The sequence below is a fragment of the Mesoplodon densirostris genome, chromosome 19 (genome assembly GCF_025265405.1).
Source record: "Mesoplodon densirostris isolate mMesDen1 chromosome 19, mMesDen1 primary haplotype, whole genome shotgun sequence".
NCBI lineage: Eukaryota > Metazoa > Chordata > Mammalia > Artiodactyla > Ziphiidae > Mesoplodon > Mesoplodon densirostris.
The window spans coordinates 3,297,448-3,314,340 of NC_082679.1; the positions used below are offsets into that span (position 1 = coordinate 3,297,448).

Genomic DNA, 16,893 nt, shown 5'->3' on the forward strand with positions numbered 1-16,893 from the left:
GGCCACGCCCTACACCCGTCCTAGAGCAGCAGGCCACGCAGGCGGGGTGTGCCACCTCGGGTGTGCCAAGGGCACGGGTGCCCATGCCAGATCGACAGTGCGGACAGCTGGGCCTCCCAAGGCCGAGCCTCGGCCTGGGGCCAAGGGAACCCCTGAGAACTGGAGGGGAGGGGGTTACACACACCGGACACAGAGCAGCTCCATAAAGTAAAATACAACAAAATGTTTAATGAGCAAATTCGTCTTAGCAAATATGAAACTGCCACAGAGAGTAGGAGAGGGACAGGGGCCACGGGGTGGGGGGCAGGTCTGGGGAGACTAAAGAGAGAATCAACTATGTAAGAAACCAGGGAGGACACGGTGGAGAGGACCAGAGGCCAAAAGGACAGGAGCTGTGGTCCTGAAAGGGGAGAGGGCAGGGTATCGGGGCCGGACAACAAAATTCAAAATAGTTTGGCCATAAAATATAAACACGCTATGTTTCTACGGTGGGGAAGGGGAGAGAAAGGGGGCATAAGGGAAGAGAGACTTCCGGGGAGGGGCCGTGAGGGTCCGACCCCGCCCTGCTGTGCACCCCCTCCCCACCCCTTCCCTCTGTGTCTGTGGGTGCATGTGTCTGTGTGGGTCTGTGTGCGCACTTCCCCTGTCCCCTCCCCGCCCCAAACCCCCACCCCCAACCCTTAATCGCTGCCATTCCAGTTGCTGCCGGCTGTCATTCGGCTGTCACTCCTCTGCCCATCGTCTTCAGAGGGGGAAAAGAGGGGGAGCTGGAGGGGGAGAAGCCCCAGCCAGCCCTGCCCCTGCCCTCCCCCACCGCCTCTACCAGAAGTCCCGGCGGTGGTAAGAGTCGGGGTCACAGTATTTTGTGACAACCACTCTGTTCGCGAACTTGCGACCCGTCAGGCCCTGCATGGCTTTCTGGCAGTCAAACACAGAGGTGAACTCCACGAAGATCTGTGGGAACAAGACGCAGGTTGTGAAGACCAAGGCCTCCCGGCCTCCAAGGATGCGCCGGTTCACTCACAGCAACCAGCCAGCGTCTACCCAAACCCAGAACTCCGCGGGAGGGAGAGGGAGGGAGGTTAGGGAGATAGGAGCGAGAGAGGTTTACCAAACACCCTCCAGCACCCCAGGATCAAAGAATGACAGAGACATGCAGAGGCATGGAGAATGAGAGCAGAGGAAGCTCAAGTCAAGAGCCCCAGAGGTCAGGGGACAGGGGTGAGCTCAAGGAGACCAGTCGCTTATGCTGAGTGTCTCCCCTGTACCAGGCACCATGCTGGGTGCTCCCCCAGACAAGGGGTGAAGTAAGGACAGCTGACAAATTAGTATTCAAACCCAGGTTGATTAAAAAAAAAAAAAAAGTGAACCTTGATCTGCTCAAGCTTCTCATCTTGCTTGAACCACCAGTTACAGAAGTGGAGGGAGGGGTGGCTATAACCAGTCTAATTCAGAACATGGGGAGTTCTATAAAACATGCCCCCTAATGCCTCAACAAGCAAAACGAAACAAAAGAAGTGACAAAATTGATAAATTTTAAGGAAGTTTGAAACCAAACTGCAGGGTTCCTTATTTTGATCAAAGCAACTGTAAAAAGACATTTTTGAGACAGTAAGGGAAATCGGAACATGGCTTGGGTAGACAGATACTAACGGTAATTTTGTTAACGTACTAATGGTACTGTATGGTTTCAATAATGTTTTAAAGTCATCTGTTTATAGCAACAGTTCTCAACCAAGGTGAATGTGTCCCCAGGGGACATTTGGCAATGTCTAGAGATGATTTTCATCGTCACAAAGGCATGAGTAACACTACTGGCATCTAGTAGGTGGAGGCTGGGATGGGGCTAAACATCCTACAGCACACAGCACAGGCCCCAAAGCAAGAGTGACCAGGCCCAAAACATCAGGAGTTCAGATAGAGAACTGTACTTAAGTGATACATGAGATATATCTTGTTTCAGGGGGAAAAAAAGGGGGGGGGATGGGAAGCTGAATATACAGAAATCAAGAATGGTAAGATATTGGTAACCTGAAGCTGGGCGACGGGCCACCAAGACACTGCTACACATACTAGAATATGACTTTAAAAACATTATACTATAATCTTAACTCCATTGCTATGACGGTTTCTCTCTACTCTTATGTTTGAAAAGAACGATAATAAAGTTTAAAAACAAATCACATAGACTGATCCCTGAGACCAGTCCGGGTCTTTCAATTAGTCCCCCACAAACACGTCCTCAGCCCCCAGGCAGCCCCAGGCAGCCTCCAGGCAGCCTCCAGGCTCTCCTCTCTCGAGCCACGACCGCACTAAGGAGACTGACCTGTCATGGACGGGGTGTCTCCAGTGCAGCAGTTAGGGGCAGGTAGGAGCACAGGCCAAACCCAGTGCAGCCCACCCTCCCCTCCTGCCCCCGCCCCACCCTCCTCTGCCCCAACCCGCGATGCTTTTCCACTGCTCCCTGGCAAGTCTGTCCAGCCTGACACCTGAGCAGGGACCAGGGTGCCTACCAGACCTCAAACTTGGAAGCAGCTCTGTCCAGCCCACTGCTCCCCGCAACATCTCTGCTGGGGTCTCAGGACCCCAAAGGCAGCCCCCAACACTGATCATCGTCCCCTCCCCCCAGACCTGCTCATGTCCCCTGCTTCTCACCTGCCACCTCTGCCAGGTCACCAAAGCCAGAAGGCTGGGCATCTCACTGGCTCCTCCCCCTCCCCGGGCACACCCAGATCAGCCACCAGGGTCCCGGCATTCACAGGCCGCTGACTTCTCTCCATCCTCCTGCCTGCTCTAAATCAGGTCACCGTCTTCCACCCAGATGACCACAAGCTGTTAGTTCCCAAAGCTCCAAACATCACACGGCTGTCACCCCCCACCCCTCCAAATTCCCAGCTCTGCTTTGCACTCCAAGCCCACCCATCCCCCCACACTATAAGGGGCCACCTCTATGTGCCAGGTGTTTCCCACGTTTAAGACCTCGTGAAGGCTCCCCCCAACCTCACTCGGAAGAACAGCCAGCATGCTTCCTAGCACCCACGTGGCCCCACTGCTCTCCGCTTCACCCCCTCCGGCTACACCAGCCACCTCGCTGCCTCTTGCCAGGACCCCACCTGCCTGCCGCGAGAACTGGGTGTCGCTCGGGCTTCACCAGCTCCCGACTTTCCTACCTGAACACAGGGCCCAGCGCGACGCTGCTCCCCTCCCAGCCGCCACTGGAGGTGGCAGTCGCGCTGTCTCTTAACGTGGGCGTCCCGCTGACCCACGGGGCGAGCAGCCACGCACACGCCAGGCATCCCGAGGGGGGTGCGAGATGCTGGCACCTGGCACAGTGCCAGAGACAACGTGACTCAGTGAGCTCAGAATCAGACCCCAGAAATCAGAAACCTAACTGTGGGGAAGGGCTCGGAGCTGCTGCGAGAGCTCAGGATTGACACAGGTGAGCTCAGCAGAGTCCTTGGCAGCCAGAAGACACAGGTGGGTTTGCTGCTTTGGGGACTATTTTTAGCACTTTTCTCCCCCCTCCATAGACAACGCCAAACCACTTACCCAAGGTCACATGAAACCCAGGTTCTGAACCAAAGCTGCTTCGATACAGAAGCAAGAGGCAAGTCCTCAGCCACAGCAGCACAGCACGCACGCTGCCTCTCGCCGCAGGCCTGGGCCCCCAGAGGCCCTGCTCTCTCTGGGTCAGAGCAGGGGTGGGTGTGCGTGTGTGCCCGCACACATGTAGGGACAGGGGACGCTCACGAGAGCGCGCTCCCACGCACCTTTCCACAGCCGGGCACCTCCACGCCGTCCACGGGCCGGGGGATCTCAATGGACTTGACGAGCCCGTACTTGCTGCATTCGTCACGCACGTCCTCCACGATCTCCTCGTACTCCTCGTCGTCCAGCAGCTCCTCAGGCAGGACCATGTTCATGAGGCACAGGACCTCAGTCGGGTGACCACCCATCTGCACCTGGGAGCTCATCAGGCCAGGCACTTGCAAGGTCACGGGGGTCTGGTTGATGGTACTCTGTGGGGCAGCAGGGGCAGGGGCGTCACGGGGCAGCTCCGCCCTCGCCCCCTCCATGCCCGCTTCCCCCGAGCCCTCCCCGCCAGACGCCATCCCAGGGAAAGACCCTGCTCTGCCCTTGAAGACCCAGGCACCCACTCCCAGCACTGGCCAGGAAGGCCAGGGGCAGAGCTTAGGACGGCCCACCCAGCACGCCCCCCGGCCCCTTCCCACCCCCCACCCCCAGATGTCCCCTAGCCAATGGAAGATGACGTGCCGGGGGGCTCACCAGCGTGGCATTCTTGGCTCCCACGCTTGCCCTCTGGACAAGCAGCTTCTTATCCCCCAGCTGCATCCCGTTCAGCCCTGCGATGGCCTGCGTTTGGAGAACGCGGGATGGGGGCACGCAGAGGAGAGGTACAGGTCAGAGGCCAGTAGCCTGACACCTCCCCGCAAGCCCCACTACCCCAGAGCCGGACACTGGTAGGGGAGAGGGCAAGGCAAAGGGGTGAGAGCTCGGCAAGAGCTAGAACCGAGGGAAAGGGGCCCCCACGCCTGGCCCTGCTTTGGGCTGGCCTCCTCCCACCCATCCTAAATAAGGGAGACCTCAGCGTGGATACAGAGCAGGATAAGGGCAAGGACAGACAGGCCAGTGCAGGGTCCCAGGGCTCACCTGATCTGTGACGTTGATGTCCACGTACTCACAGAAGGCGTAGCCCTTGGAGAGCCCTGTGGCACTGTCCTTAACCAGGTTGAAGGCCTTGAGAGGCCCAAACGATGTCAGCAGCTCTTTTACCTGTGGCAGGCCAAGACGCCATGAGAGTCTGGACGAAGGCTGTGACGGGGGAGGGGCGGGAGGAGACGAAGGGTCTACCTGGTCGTCATTCAGGTAGTTGGGTAAGCCCCCGATGAACAGCTTGTGGGCAGAGTCCGGGACCACGGTGGACACGACTCCTAAGGGGGAGAAGGGAGCAGACGGACTGTTGAGTCCCAGCACCAGGTCGTTTCACAGACCCTGGCGGACGTCTGCAGGAGAGGCCCGGCAGCCCCGGTCAGGCCACGTCCCTCCCAGCCATGCACCCGCCCCAGCCCCGCCTCGGAGGCGCATCCCGGCAGCACTCTTCGGGACACAGAGCGACCCCAGCACAGCGGCACATCGGGGCCCTGGGGTCAGAGACACGAGCTCACACCCCAACCTGCCACCTGCTGCTGTGTCACCTGGGCAGGTTCCCTTGGCTCTCAGCCTGCTGGAGAGGCATCGTGGGGATACACAACTTCTCCTTCATCCTCAAGCCTCCACTCAGAGCCCTCCCCCAACCTGCCTCTGCTGAGACCACGTCTCCCCAGGAAGCCTCCACGACCTTTCCCTGCGGGCCTGCGCTATGCACAGCTACAGGTGTCCCTAGCTGCTCTCTGGCCTCAGTCACAGGTGACCTCGGAGGAGTCTGCTGTTCGGTGTCCATGAGGGCTGGGACGTGCCCGGCTCACTCAGGGCCCTGGCAAGGCGGGGGCCACATCAGCCAAGCGGGCTTAACGACCACCGTGCGTCCACCCCAATCCTGCCCTCTCCGCTGAGCTTTTGACTCGGGTGCCTGCCAGGACTCAGCCCAACGTCTTGCAGGCTTCCGAAACGTTGTCCTTCAATTCCTGGAGCCTCCCCACAGGGTGTAAGCTACACAGAGCTCCAAAACGCCGGCTGGACACAAAGAAGATAGAAACGTGGACCGCCACCCACACGGCTGGACCTGCTGCTGACTTTGAGTTCAAGGCCCACTGCTGCCAGACGTACCACCTTGCCTTCCTCTGCAATCCGGCACCAGGTGGCCCCGCTCCACCTCCTCCTGACCTTGGGGAGGAGCAGGCGACATGGGGGATGGGAAAGAGCCTCAGACACTGCCACTGCGCCTGCAGAAGGGCTCCCTCTCCCACCACCACCCAGCAGTCCAGCCCCTGCGGCCCTGCTGCTCCAACCACCAGAGCCCAGCCCCATCGGGGTGGGGCATGCAATCCTCTGAGACCCAGCCTGGGCAAGGAGGGATGAACAGGAGCGTCTGGGAGCCAGGGCCACGGCTCGAACACTCCACACCGGGCACCCCCAGCCGAACTCCTTCCAGCTATTCGTTTCACGTTCTCCCACCCCTATCCAGAGCACGACAGGAGGAGACTGAGGCACAGGGAACAGGTACCACCTGAGGTCACAGGCTCCAGGGCCCCCAACTTCACAGGCAGCTCTCAGGGAGCGAAGGGCTCTGCAAGGGTGCCGTCACAGGACACGGGCTGCGGATACAAGGCTGCAGAGTGGCAGAGCCGGGGCTGGAACCTGCCCCACCACACACCTCAGGGAAGCACACGGCACCGAGGGCACCAGAGTTGGGCTCCCTGGGCTCCAATCTGGGGTACGGCACTGAGTGAGGCTCCTCTGGGCCTCAGTGACCTCATCTGTGGAACGGGGAGAAGCTCGCACCCCCCACCCCGAGCGTGTGGATGAGCACGACGGAGCCACACGAGCACTGGACGCGGGCTGGTGGCCGGGCTTGCCACCCCACGAAGGCCAGGCCGCGCCAGCACGAGGGAGCAGCAGGGCGGCGCCTCAGCAACCACAGCCCCTCCGTGCTCACTCGGTCCTGCCAGGGGAGAAGGGCCTGTTCAAGGTCGCACGACCAGGAAAGAAGGATATAAATGGGGAACCCAGGCCAGCGCTGATGCCCACAGTCAAAGCCCCGGGCAGCTCACCTCCTGACGGCACGCTCTGGGCGCCGCCCTGCTTCACATACCTGTTCTCTTCCAGAGGGGCTACCTCTCACCTTCAGCTCTAAAACCTCACCACCCCCCACAAGGCTGCCCTGGACCCCCAGGGGCCAAGCAATCCTTTCTCATACCTGCAGCCTCACCTGCCCCTCGGCAGGAGGACTGTAACCGCCTCGTGCACTGCTGTGCCCCTGACACCCCCAGCGCTGCTTCGTAGGATCCTCCTGGGGGAGGAGGAAGCCCCACAGGTAGGGGCCTCCTGAGGCAGAATCAGGTTCGCCCCTGAACTGAGGGGTGAGGCTGATCCAGGGCGGGCACTCAGGTGAAGCTAAATTCACACATTCAAAGATGCTGTGCCTTCCAGCTCCCAGTTTCCATCTCGTCTTTAGGGCCCCACTGCACAGTCAGGCCTGAGGTCAGGGAGCACAGTAAAGGTCTCACCGCTGCAGATGATGAACGTTTACAGTTTCAGGTCAGTCCCCTTTTACCAAGATAAGGAAGTTACCTTCCAGGTTCCTACACTGTTTCTTCTCCAACCAAGCGTGTCTCCAATTTTATCAAATGCTTCTCCCCTTTAATCCTAAAGTTGACTGTTTTGCTGGAGTGGAAAGGGAAATCGAGATAGGACCTTTATGACAGAGGACGTTTAACCTGCAGCCACCATCACTTTTCCTGCCACCCCCGGCACCCAAGGAAGGAACAGACTCGCCCAGTCACTGGTGGCTGGATTCCCGGCCTCCCTGGGGAGGTAAATCCCAGAGAGGAGGTCAGCCGTAGTAACAGAGCCTGCGACCGAGCACTGTCCCTGCCTCTGCGATGCCTCCGGTTCCACAGGAGAGAGGTGACGGGTGGGGCAGCACGGGAGACGGCGAGGCAGACTCTGCGGTCAAGCTGCGCCCCCCCGGGGTCCCAGCAATCACGCCTCTGAGCACGTCACTGCTCGCCCCCTGCCTCACTCCCCTCCGCGGTGAGAGGGCGCCCCAGCACCTACCGCAGGACTCAAGGGCCACTGCAGCACAAAAGCAACTCAAACCACGCGCCAGTGCGAGTGGCTACGTGCCGACACATCTTAAACATCTGGCCCCTAGTTGTCACTTGCCGACCCTGTACTACAGGACAGTCACGATGACGAACACCTGATCCACGGGGCACACTTTGGACTGTGCTGGCCCAGGAAGCAGGAGCAGCAGTGGGCTCCTGTGTAAACAGAAATGAGTGAAAACGCAGGGAATTCACTGGAAAGAGACACAAAGGAACGTTCCGTGACTTGATCTGGGAGGTGGCTCCACAAACATACGTGCATGTAAAGCATCAGAAAGTCAGCAACTTCTCAAGTTTTTTTGTAAGTTAGAGAGATGTGCTGAATTTACCCAAACTGGTACGGTGGAAAACACCGGGGATGAGCCAGGGACCCAGCCCTGAGTCCCAAGGTGCCACCCTCTCTGGACGCCACCCTCTCTTGACTCGACATCCCCCATTTCACAAAGTGAAGAGCCGATTTCTAAAAGGTGTCCTTCAGCGTGAAGCCTCAGCCAGCAGAACCCCACGTTCTCAGCCCCCAAGGGTGTGGCTCACGGCTCCCACACCCAGAGCACCCGGTGCTCACCCCGCCTTTGCCTGAGAGCCGGGCCCCCAGCTCGGCTACCGCAGCACTGGCCCCTCCAGCCCCACAGCGTTCCCCGCCCCCAACAGGGCCCCGCACAGGCCCAAATTCTCACTTCCACCCGGCAGTCAACCACAGGGGTCAGCAAACAGCCTGCAGGCCAAGTCCAGCCCGCTTCCTGTTTCTGTACAGCCTGCAGGCTTTCTGAAAGGTTGTTTTTACAACATGTGAACGTTACACGGCACCCAAACATCAGGGTCCACACACGTTAAGGCATACGGGACACACCCACACCCACTCGCTTAGGGAGCACGCGTGGCTGCTTTCCTGCTACAACTGCAGGGCAGTTTCAAGAGACCACGCGGCCTGCCGAGCAAACAACAGTCACTCCCTGGCCCTTTACAGAGGAAAGTCCTGCTGACCCCAGGTCTGCTACGTCACCTACCAACCTGAGATGGTATAGAACACGGCTGCGGAGGCGGGCCCGGAGCATGGGGGTCGACGGGAAATCCACATCAGGCCCCGCACCAGGAGCTCTACTGACCACCTGCCCGTCCACACAGGCTCACCCACGCTCATACTGACCCCGCGGTCCAGGGCAGGGGCCTCTCACTGCCCACAACACCTTCAGTCTGGCCCTGGCTCCGCCAGTTACAAGCTATGAGTCCTCAAGCAGACCACAGCTCACCCTCTCTGGGCGCTGGGCGCCACCTCTGCAAACAGGGAGACGCCCAACTCCCAAACATTCGAGGGCCGGATGAGACGACGCATCCCCTCTGAAGCACTCGCGCTGCTTCCCCGCTAGCTCCGGCTGGCCTACGGAGGGAAAGGTGGGCAAGATCCCCACTCACCAGGCACATAGACAGAGGGGTTCTCTGACATGCCAGGCAGGGGCTGGTAGTCGTGAGGCCTGCGGATCTTCAGCGACTGGCCCTGGAAGATGATGCCATCAAAGGCCATGGCCTGTGTGGTCTCGTCCACTGAGCGGAACTGAAGGAAAGAAAAGGAGGTGGTGAGGGACAGGGTGAGGGGCCAGCCAGCCCCCCAAGCCCCGAGGGTTCTGGGACAGCAACCTGGTAGAGAACGGACTGCAGAAGGGCCCAGTGGGGACAAGGGCTGCTGCAGACGGGCTGGGCCTGACCCCACCACATGCCCGGCTCACCTCTAAGAAGGCAAAGTTCTTGTCCTGGTTAATCTGCACTGCCAAGACGGGATTGCCGGGGGCCTGCGTCAGCCCCCCCAGGCGCATCTGGGCGTTGAAGAAATCCATCATGGCCTCCTGCACAGGGAAGAGGAGACAGGGGGGGGCGGGGGAAGGGAGGTGGAGAGAGGAGGGGAAGGGTGAGAGAGGGAGACACAGAGGGGTTTGGGGGTAAGGGGAGAGGGATGGGGGGTGGGGGGGAGGGAAGGGAACAGTGGAATATGGGTGTGGGCATAGAGATCAACAGTAAGAACAAAAGCAGGAGAAAGATCAGAGAACGGGGGGCGGGGGGGGAAGGCAGCAGCAGGAAACAGCCGGGGGCCAGGAGGCGGGCCAGGAGGTGTGGAGAGAGCCACGGGGCCCCGACCAGGGGGAAAGAGAAAGATTGCTCAAGAAAGACGCGGCAAATGACAGGCAGAGGCAGAAAGAACAGAAAACAGGACGTGTGAGAAAAAGAAACATCCGATGGCGACAGCAAGACAGAAATGGCCGGAAAATGGACAAGCAGCAGCAGGCAGGACACACAGGAAACCCGAGTGAGTGAGTTGAGAGAGAGAGAGACAGAGAGAGACAGAGAGAGAGGAGCAAAGGGATGGAGGAGAGAGGCCGGGAGGCGGGGAGCGCAGGGCAGAGGGTCGGGGAGGAAGGGCGGGCGGGAGGGGAGGAGAAAAGAGTGATGTGGAGGAATCTGGCCCTGGAGTCCGGGGGCTGGTTTATCAAATGTAGCAAAGTGCAGGTTGAGAAAGTCAGAATGGACCTTACTTGCCTTCGACGACGGTAGCAAACTTTTTGTTGCTACGAGGGATCTCAGCCCCACAATATTTCACTTTAAAGAGAAATGGAAACAACTCTTTGATCTCGGGATTCTCAGGGGGTGCCACGGGAAGGGGTGGGGGAGAGGGGAAGGGGAGAGGAGCGGTGGGGAAGGTGGGGGGAGGTCGGGGCGATCAAAAATAAAAGAACAGCGACCATGGGAGGGTTGTGGCGAGAGGATGGGGGACACAGGCGGCAGAGAACAAGAGGCGTGTCAGAAACACTGAGGGGGAGCGTGCGTGTGCGTGTGCATGTGCGTGTGTGCGTGTCCGAGTCTCCCTCTCTGTCTCTCTCCACACGGATTCGGATTCGTGGATTCGTAGGTACGTTACGTGTGTGCCTGCTCTCTGGGTTGCTGGAGGAGGTTGGGAAAGGGAGACGGGAGAGGGAAAGGAGGGAGGGGAGGGCCACCCCCAGCCCGGCCCCTGGCTGGCTCAACTCCATCGGTCCATCTGGGAGGGGGCCGGGGGGTCTTGCAGGAGCAGAGTCTCACCCGTGCAGGTTGGGGGACGGAATGGAGGGAAGGGAAGGAACAGGTGGGGGGACAGGGAGAGGCAGGGGCGGGGGGGGCAGGGGGAGGGCAGTACCTCAGTGATGCCGAAGGGGATGTTGCCCACGTAGAGGCGCCGGGCCTGTCTGGTCATCTGGCTACCGACCACGGGCACCGGCGTCGGGGTCACAGCCAGACCGTCGGGGGTCATGGTGGGGAGAAGGGCAGTGGCTGGAATCTGACCGGCAGCTTCAAAAGGAAGAGACGGGCATTAGAAGACGTCAGGGGCCCGTGGAGCAGCTCAGCAGCAGCGCCCTCCCAGACATGGGCAACCACCGCCTCTGCGAAACCAGGTCTGTTGACAGCTTCATCCCTGCTGTCAACTTCAACAGTACGGGCTGTTGTCAAGGGGCTTCAAAAGGCAGAGGCCAGAAAACCCAGGGTGCAAACCCCATCCGCCACCCCCCCAAAACCGAGGCTGTGCTTCCTGACCACCCCAGTATACAACCACTCCAGCTCATGAGAGGGTGAGGGGGCCAGAGGACCAGCGGGTGCGGGGCGGCGGCTGGAACCTACCTTGCATGGCCTTGTACTGCATGGGGGTGATGTGCTCGAAGCCGGGCGGTGGCACGTCCCAATATTTACGGACCTTCTTCTTCTTCTCGTGGCGGGGGGAACGACTGGGGGAGGGGGGAGGGGAGAGCGGGGCAGGGCGACCTCAGTCTGACCAAAGGTGGGCCTGCAAGTCCCCCCAGGTTCCCCTCGGCTCCCCCACCCAGCTCGGCTCTCTCCAGGAGGGAGAGGATCCGGGTCAGGGCCGTGCCCAGGCCCGGGGAGGGTGCTATTGCAAGGCAGGCGGGCTCTCCCCAGTGCTCAGGCTGGGGCTGGACGAGGACAGGGCAGGGTGCACAGCGGGGAGGGAGGCGGAGGGAACGGACGTCGGGGCGGAAGGGGCAGGAAGAGAAGCTCACATCAGTCCACCGTGCTCCTCTTTAGCGCCTCTGGTCAAAGGTTTGCTGGGGGGTGGGAGGGAAAGGTGTGGGGAGGGGTGACTGGGGACCCTCGTCTTCCCCACACACCACACCCCCCAAGGCCGCTGAGCCCAGGGCTGGGGCAGGGCCGAGGTGAACAAGCAGCGGGCAAACGCCCTCGGCCCTGCCGTTTCCCCCGCGCCCCCCACCCCCAAGCAAGAGGAAGGGAGGAGGGGCCAGACAGACCACTTTCTGGCTGGAGAGACTGAGGTGGGAGGCGGCAGGACTTGCACCTGTCCCGCCCTTCCTCACCCAGGGGGCAGAGAGGACAGGGGGTGCCTGGGGAGGGAAGAGGCGTTAGAGCGGAAACCGCCGGCCCCCTCCCAGGGCGGCACCCCGCAGACCCGCACAGTGGGCACCAGAGGGCCGGCAAGAGGAGGGAGCCCCTCACCGAGGGACAGACACAGCGGCTCCCTGTCACCAGACTCGCCTTGGAGATAAAGAACCTGCCGCACCAGCGACCCACCAGAAACTGAAGGAAACCCCAGGAACAGGGAAGAAACTGACTCAGACAGATAAGCAGCAGCGCCTCCCCCAGGTGCACGCGGAGAGGAGCCAGCCCCGGAGCCCCTGGACGCAGCCGCCCGCTCCCCGCCCTGGTACCTTCGGCGCCGCCTGTCCCGGGAAGCGCTGCGCTGGTCCCGGTTGCGCCGGTCCCGGCTGCGGCTGCGGCGCTTGCGGTCCCGGCTTCGAGACCGGCTGTGGCTGCGCTTCCGGTGCCGGTTCTCCTTGTCACGCTCTGGGCAAGGCGGGGGAGAGGATGAGCTGAGGGAGGCCACGGCCCAGCCCACCCGCGCACTGGTGGCTTCGCCCCAGCCCCAGGGAGGCCACCCCCAAGGGGAAGGGGCTTGATGGAGGAAGGGAGAGCAGGCTTCCTGGGTCCACACGTGAGTCCAAAGACCCTCGGGACCGGGATGGGAGCTGGTTACCTGAGGGGACAGGGCCTGGAAGTGCCCCCGGGGTGTAAGGTACCTGAGGATGCTCAGGAGGAGCTGGGGAGCCAGAGAAGACAGAGGAGGCTGGCTCCTGGTCCCCCTCGAGGGCTGAGGGGCCTGACCCCAGGGTCGTCCCTGAGAGGGGCAGGGCTAGAGGCTGGGGAATCAAGAGACCCAATGATGTTTTCCTGAAGGGACCCAGCAACCCCTCAGGAGACCTCCTCAACCAGCTGGCCCCCACAGCCCCACCATCAGGCCCCGGGTCAGGTGCCAGGCAGGACCCGCTTCGCAGAGAAGCAGGGAAACCCAACCCATCCCCACCCCACCAGCTGAACAATGCAGGACACCCACCTCCAGGAAGGCGTGTCTTTCAGAATCTGGGGGGGGGGAGGCGCCCGCCCACTACCCCCCATCCCCACACTCCCTCAGAGCCAAGGACAGCAGGAGCTGGGGCGGGGGCTTTCTCCAGAGCTCCCCTTGGTGCCTTCAACCTCCCCCCACTCGCCTTGGGGGCGGCGCCTAGGAACAAGAGCACAGCCTTCCCAGCAAAGCACAGAAACCTCGGCTCCCAGCAGACCTCTCCCCCTCTGAAGGAGGTACAGCTCCTGCACCACGCTGTTTGTACTCTATTTCCTCGGTTCAAAGACGCCACTGATTCCTCAACTATCCTCGACTACCCCTCAAACACGTGTTAACTTTACCATGTGTCTGGGGACAGGGCGGCGGGTGAGGGTGATGGAAATAATAAGAGAATGCCATGGACTTCACTACAACAGAATAAACCTGCATCCACCTTAAAAAGGAAAAAACGTTGTAGCAAACGTTGGAATGCCGCCTAAAACCATATTCTGTGCTAGTTTTACTTGCACTCAATCCTTACTGTTACTTTGGGAAAACACTGGGGAGGAGGCCTTGCTCACTTAAGAGATGAGAAACCTAAGGCGCAAGGAGACCACGTGACTTACCCATGGCCAAAAAGCATGGAAATGGTGAACCCTGAAATGACAGCTAAGGCAGCTAAGCAGCGGAAAACACTCCGAAAACACCCTAGGGCCCGGAACCACTAACGACAGTGGGATTGCCCCCTTGAAGATGAAAAGACTAAACACAAAAAATAAATTGAAAGCTGGCAGCTGAAGGGGACAGGAGGGAACGGGCAGACAGTGTGAAGCCAGAGGTAAGCACAGAGCCATGGCACAGGGCCCGGGGAGGAGCCCTGGCCTGAGGCTTTGGGCCTCTGGCTCCACACTTGTGAGATGGGCAGGCTGTGAGCAGGAGACCCTTTCCTGTGGCTTAGGCTCTAAAACAGACAAGCAGGGAGAGAGCGACGAACACAGAGGAAGCAGTGGCACCTGCTGGGTGCCTGGGACACAGAAAAGGAAATTAATTCCCCGGAGATGCAGACTGACACTTGGAGGAAGCGGGACCGCAGAGACAAAGACCCACAGGCACAAAGACCCATGGGCAGAGCAACACATGGGCAAAGCTTCCCCTTGAGGCAAGAGTAACACCCGCCCCCAACACACCCACCGATACAGCACAGATCAGATCAGAAGAGGGAGCTACGGTTGCTCAAAATGCTGTGGCCACCTTGTGGTGGGAACAACTCCACCAACCCAAGGGACATGCCCCGGCTGAGGGCCTGGCCCCCCAGTACCAGTGGGAACACCCAGGGAGAAAGCAGGCAGCACACCTGCAAGTGCCCCCAAGGAAGGCTCCATCAGTTCCACTTGGCTGTCCAGCTTAGTGGAACATGGCTTTGCAGCCAGGCAGACTCAGGATCGGTTTCAGCTTTTCTGCATAAAACCATGCAACAGCAACCAAACCTTTAAACCTCATTTTCCTCTTCTTTAAACGAGACTCACGCTTACCCCCAGGTGTGGGACCTGGCGGAAGGACGTCTGGAAAGCAACGTTCCCTGCCCTTCCCCGTCTCTAACACCACCTCTGAGTGAGCTGAAAACCTGCCTCCGGACTTCCTCCCTAAGTGAGAAATTTCACTAGGAATTCTTTCACAATAAAACATATCACTAATCGGGCACTTAACGTAGGCCAACCCCCACACCACACACTTTACGTATGTTGCCCCATTTAATCTCAGCTCTGCCTCTGATCAGCTGAAACGTGGGAAAGTTTTTACTTTCTGAGCCTGTTTCCTCCTCTGCAAAGGGCAGGAAATCACTTCAGCCTCATAGGGCTGTTACAAGATCCACTTAGAAAAACTGTGCAGAAGAGTTTAACAAAGTGCCTGACACATGCTCAAAGTTTACCTGCAACTATCATTCCTATCATCCCTGTTTATTCCAACATCCCAACGACAAAAACAAACAAAAAAGTCACCCTACACACACAAAATAAGCACACAGCTAGTGAGCAACGAAGTAGGTACTAGAACCCAGGTCTGCTCACCTCCAAAGCCTGTGCTAGTAAGTGGTACATCATGGACGTACAGACACCCCGTGGGCACCCCGAAACGTGACTTCTTGTCTCCTAATCCAGCCACCCACCCCCTACCCCACTCTAGGCTGGGCCGAAAGGGGAATCCCAGCGCCCCATGGGTCCCTTCGAACACAGGTAGCTTAAGCCTCAAGCCTACCACCTTCCCTCGGCCTAAGCTTCCTCACTCTCAAATAGGAATAAGAAGACAAGAGAAACCTGTTAACTATCTAACGCCCCTCTCAGTGCTAACATTCTTGGGGCCCCCAAAGTAATCAGCATTATCACGGCCCCGTGCTTGGACTCGGCGTCACCCGAGGAGGACGTGCCTCCCACCCTCCCGACTGAACCAGGTCTCCCTACTCGCTCAGCCTCAGTCTCCTCCCCTCCACACTGAGATTTACGAGGCTGAGTCTAGGTGTCCCGAGCTGCGATCCTACAGAACGTGGGGTGTGCCTCTCTGCCTAGGGAGCGATGGGACGCAAACATTCCGCACTGTGATCGCCGGGAGAGCCAGAGCCCCGAGGAAGGGGTACAGGCGTGCGGGAGGAACACAGAGCACGCACAATGCGGCCTCTTCCACAAGCGCCGACCCTGGCGCCCCACGGCAGCGGCCCGGCGTGACACTGGCGGCCGGTCCGCAGGACTAGGCGCAAAGGGCGGCGGTGCTACAAGCGCCCCCCCGCGCGTCCCGGCCCGCGCGCACGTGAAGGGGGGCCCACAACGGCCATTTTGGAACAAAGGGGGCGTGGAGACCCGGGCCGCGGGCCCGGCCGGAAGCGGAAGTGCCAAGGCAGCGGGAGAAAAGGAGGAGTTGCGACACCGAATCTATATAATCTATATAATCTCCTTTCCAGATTAAAAAAACCTAAATCCTCGAGGGGACACCCGGCGAGCCCGCCGCGCGTGCCGGAGACCACGTGGGGCGCGGAAAAAGGAGCGCATGCGTCCGGACCTGAGCCCGCCGCTCCCTCCCCTCCCCTCCTGCGCGGCTGCACGCCGGAAGGTCACGTGAGCGAGGCGCGCGCCGCGGGACTTGGTGGGGGGGCGCCGCGCGGCCCTGAGAGGAGGGGGAAGCAAAGAGGAAAATGGCGGGGGACACGGAGAGAAGCCAAGAATCACCCCGCCCGCCGTCCCGCGCCCCCGGTGCCCTCACCTTGCTTATTCTCGTTGAGCTGCCGCTCGAACTCGTCGAAGTCCGACATGCTGAAGCGGCCGCGTAGGGCCCTGTGGAGCTCTCGCCTCGCCTTGCCGCGCGCCCGCTCCGGCCGCTTCGGCTACTTCCGCCGCTTGCTTCGGCTACTTCCGGCCGCCGCCGGCGCTCCACCGCCCCCTACCTAATCAAGCCCGGGCCGCCCGCCCCGCCCCGGCTCCGCCCCTCTCCCCGCCTGCGCGCCCGCGAGGTGCCCCTCCCCCCTGGGCCTGGCTCCGAAACGCGTCGGCTATTTCCGGACCGTAGAGGAAAGCCTCGGGAGCAGCAGCTACGGCTGCTTCCGAAAACACCCGAAGCGAGGGTTTCGCCGCCTTCCCAGGTTTTCGTAACTTCTCGGATATTAGCTCTTCAACGTTCAGATGTTTCCGTAGATCCTCGCGTTCTTCTGCACCCAGCCCCCTCTGAGAATTCGGCTTCTTCCGAAAA

At 60.2% G+C, this 16,893-nt stretch overlaps 1 protein-coding gene across 5 annotated transcripts; it reads right to left on the minus strand.

Moving 5' to 3' along the window:
• Window positions 1-208: 208 nt before the first annotated feature.
• On the minus strand, window positions 209-16,619 carry U2AF2 (U2 small nuclear RNA auxiliary factor 2). Of its 5 annotated transcripts, none has more exons than XM_060083803.1 (12): window positions 16,411-16,618; window positions 12,488-12,623; window positions 11,825-11,869; window positions 11,430-11,533; window positions 10,951-11,102; window positions 9,512-9,628; window positions 9,201-9,339; window positions 4,873-4,952; window positions 4,672-4,794; window positions 4,276-4,374; window positions 3,771-4,019; window positions 209-954 (listed from the first exon to the last, which is right to left on the minus strand). In XM_060083803.1, exons 1-12 carry the CDS (start codon window positions 16,457-16,459, stop codon window positions 820-822), a joined length of 1,428 nt encoding a protein of 475 aa, XP_059939786.1. In that variant the 5' UTR covers window positions 16,460-16,618; the 3' UTR covers window positions 209-819. The 5 variants fall into 5 exon arrangements, with proteins under 5 accessions (XP_059939786.1, XP_059939787.1, XP_059939784.1 ...); XM_060083804.1 differs by having other exon boundaries at window positions 4,288-4,374; window positions 16,411-16,617; XM_060083801.1 differs by having other exon boundaries at window positions 4,288-4,374; window positions 4,672-4,952; window positions 16,411-16,619.
• Between the last annotated feature and the right edge of the window lie 274 nt (window positions 16,620-16,893).

What these genes read in the sequence shown, in the direction of transcription:
- U2AF2 (XM_060083801.1), bottom strand. Translation starts at nt 16,459, where the DNA reads ATGTCGGACTTCGACGAGTTCGAGCGGCAGCTCAACGAGAATAAGCAA. An exon ending in CCCCTCTGTCTATGTGCCTG is followed by an intron (nt 4,953 to 9,200) that starts GTGAGTGGGGAT and finishes TCTCCCCCTTAG; the next exon opens with GAGTCGTGTCCACCGTGGTC. An exon ending in GAGCCAAGAATGCCACGCTG is followed by an intron (nt 4,020 to 4,287) that starts GTGAGCCCCCCG and finishes GCTGCCCCACAG; the next exon opens with AGTACCATCAACCAGACCCC.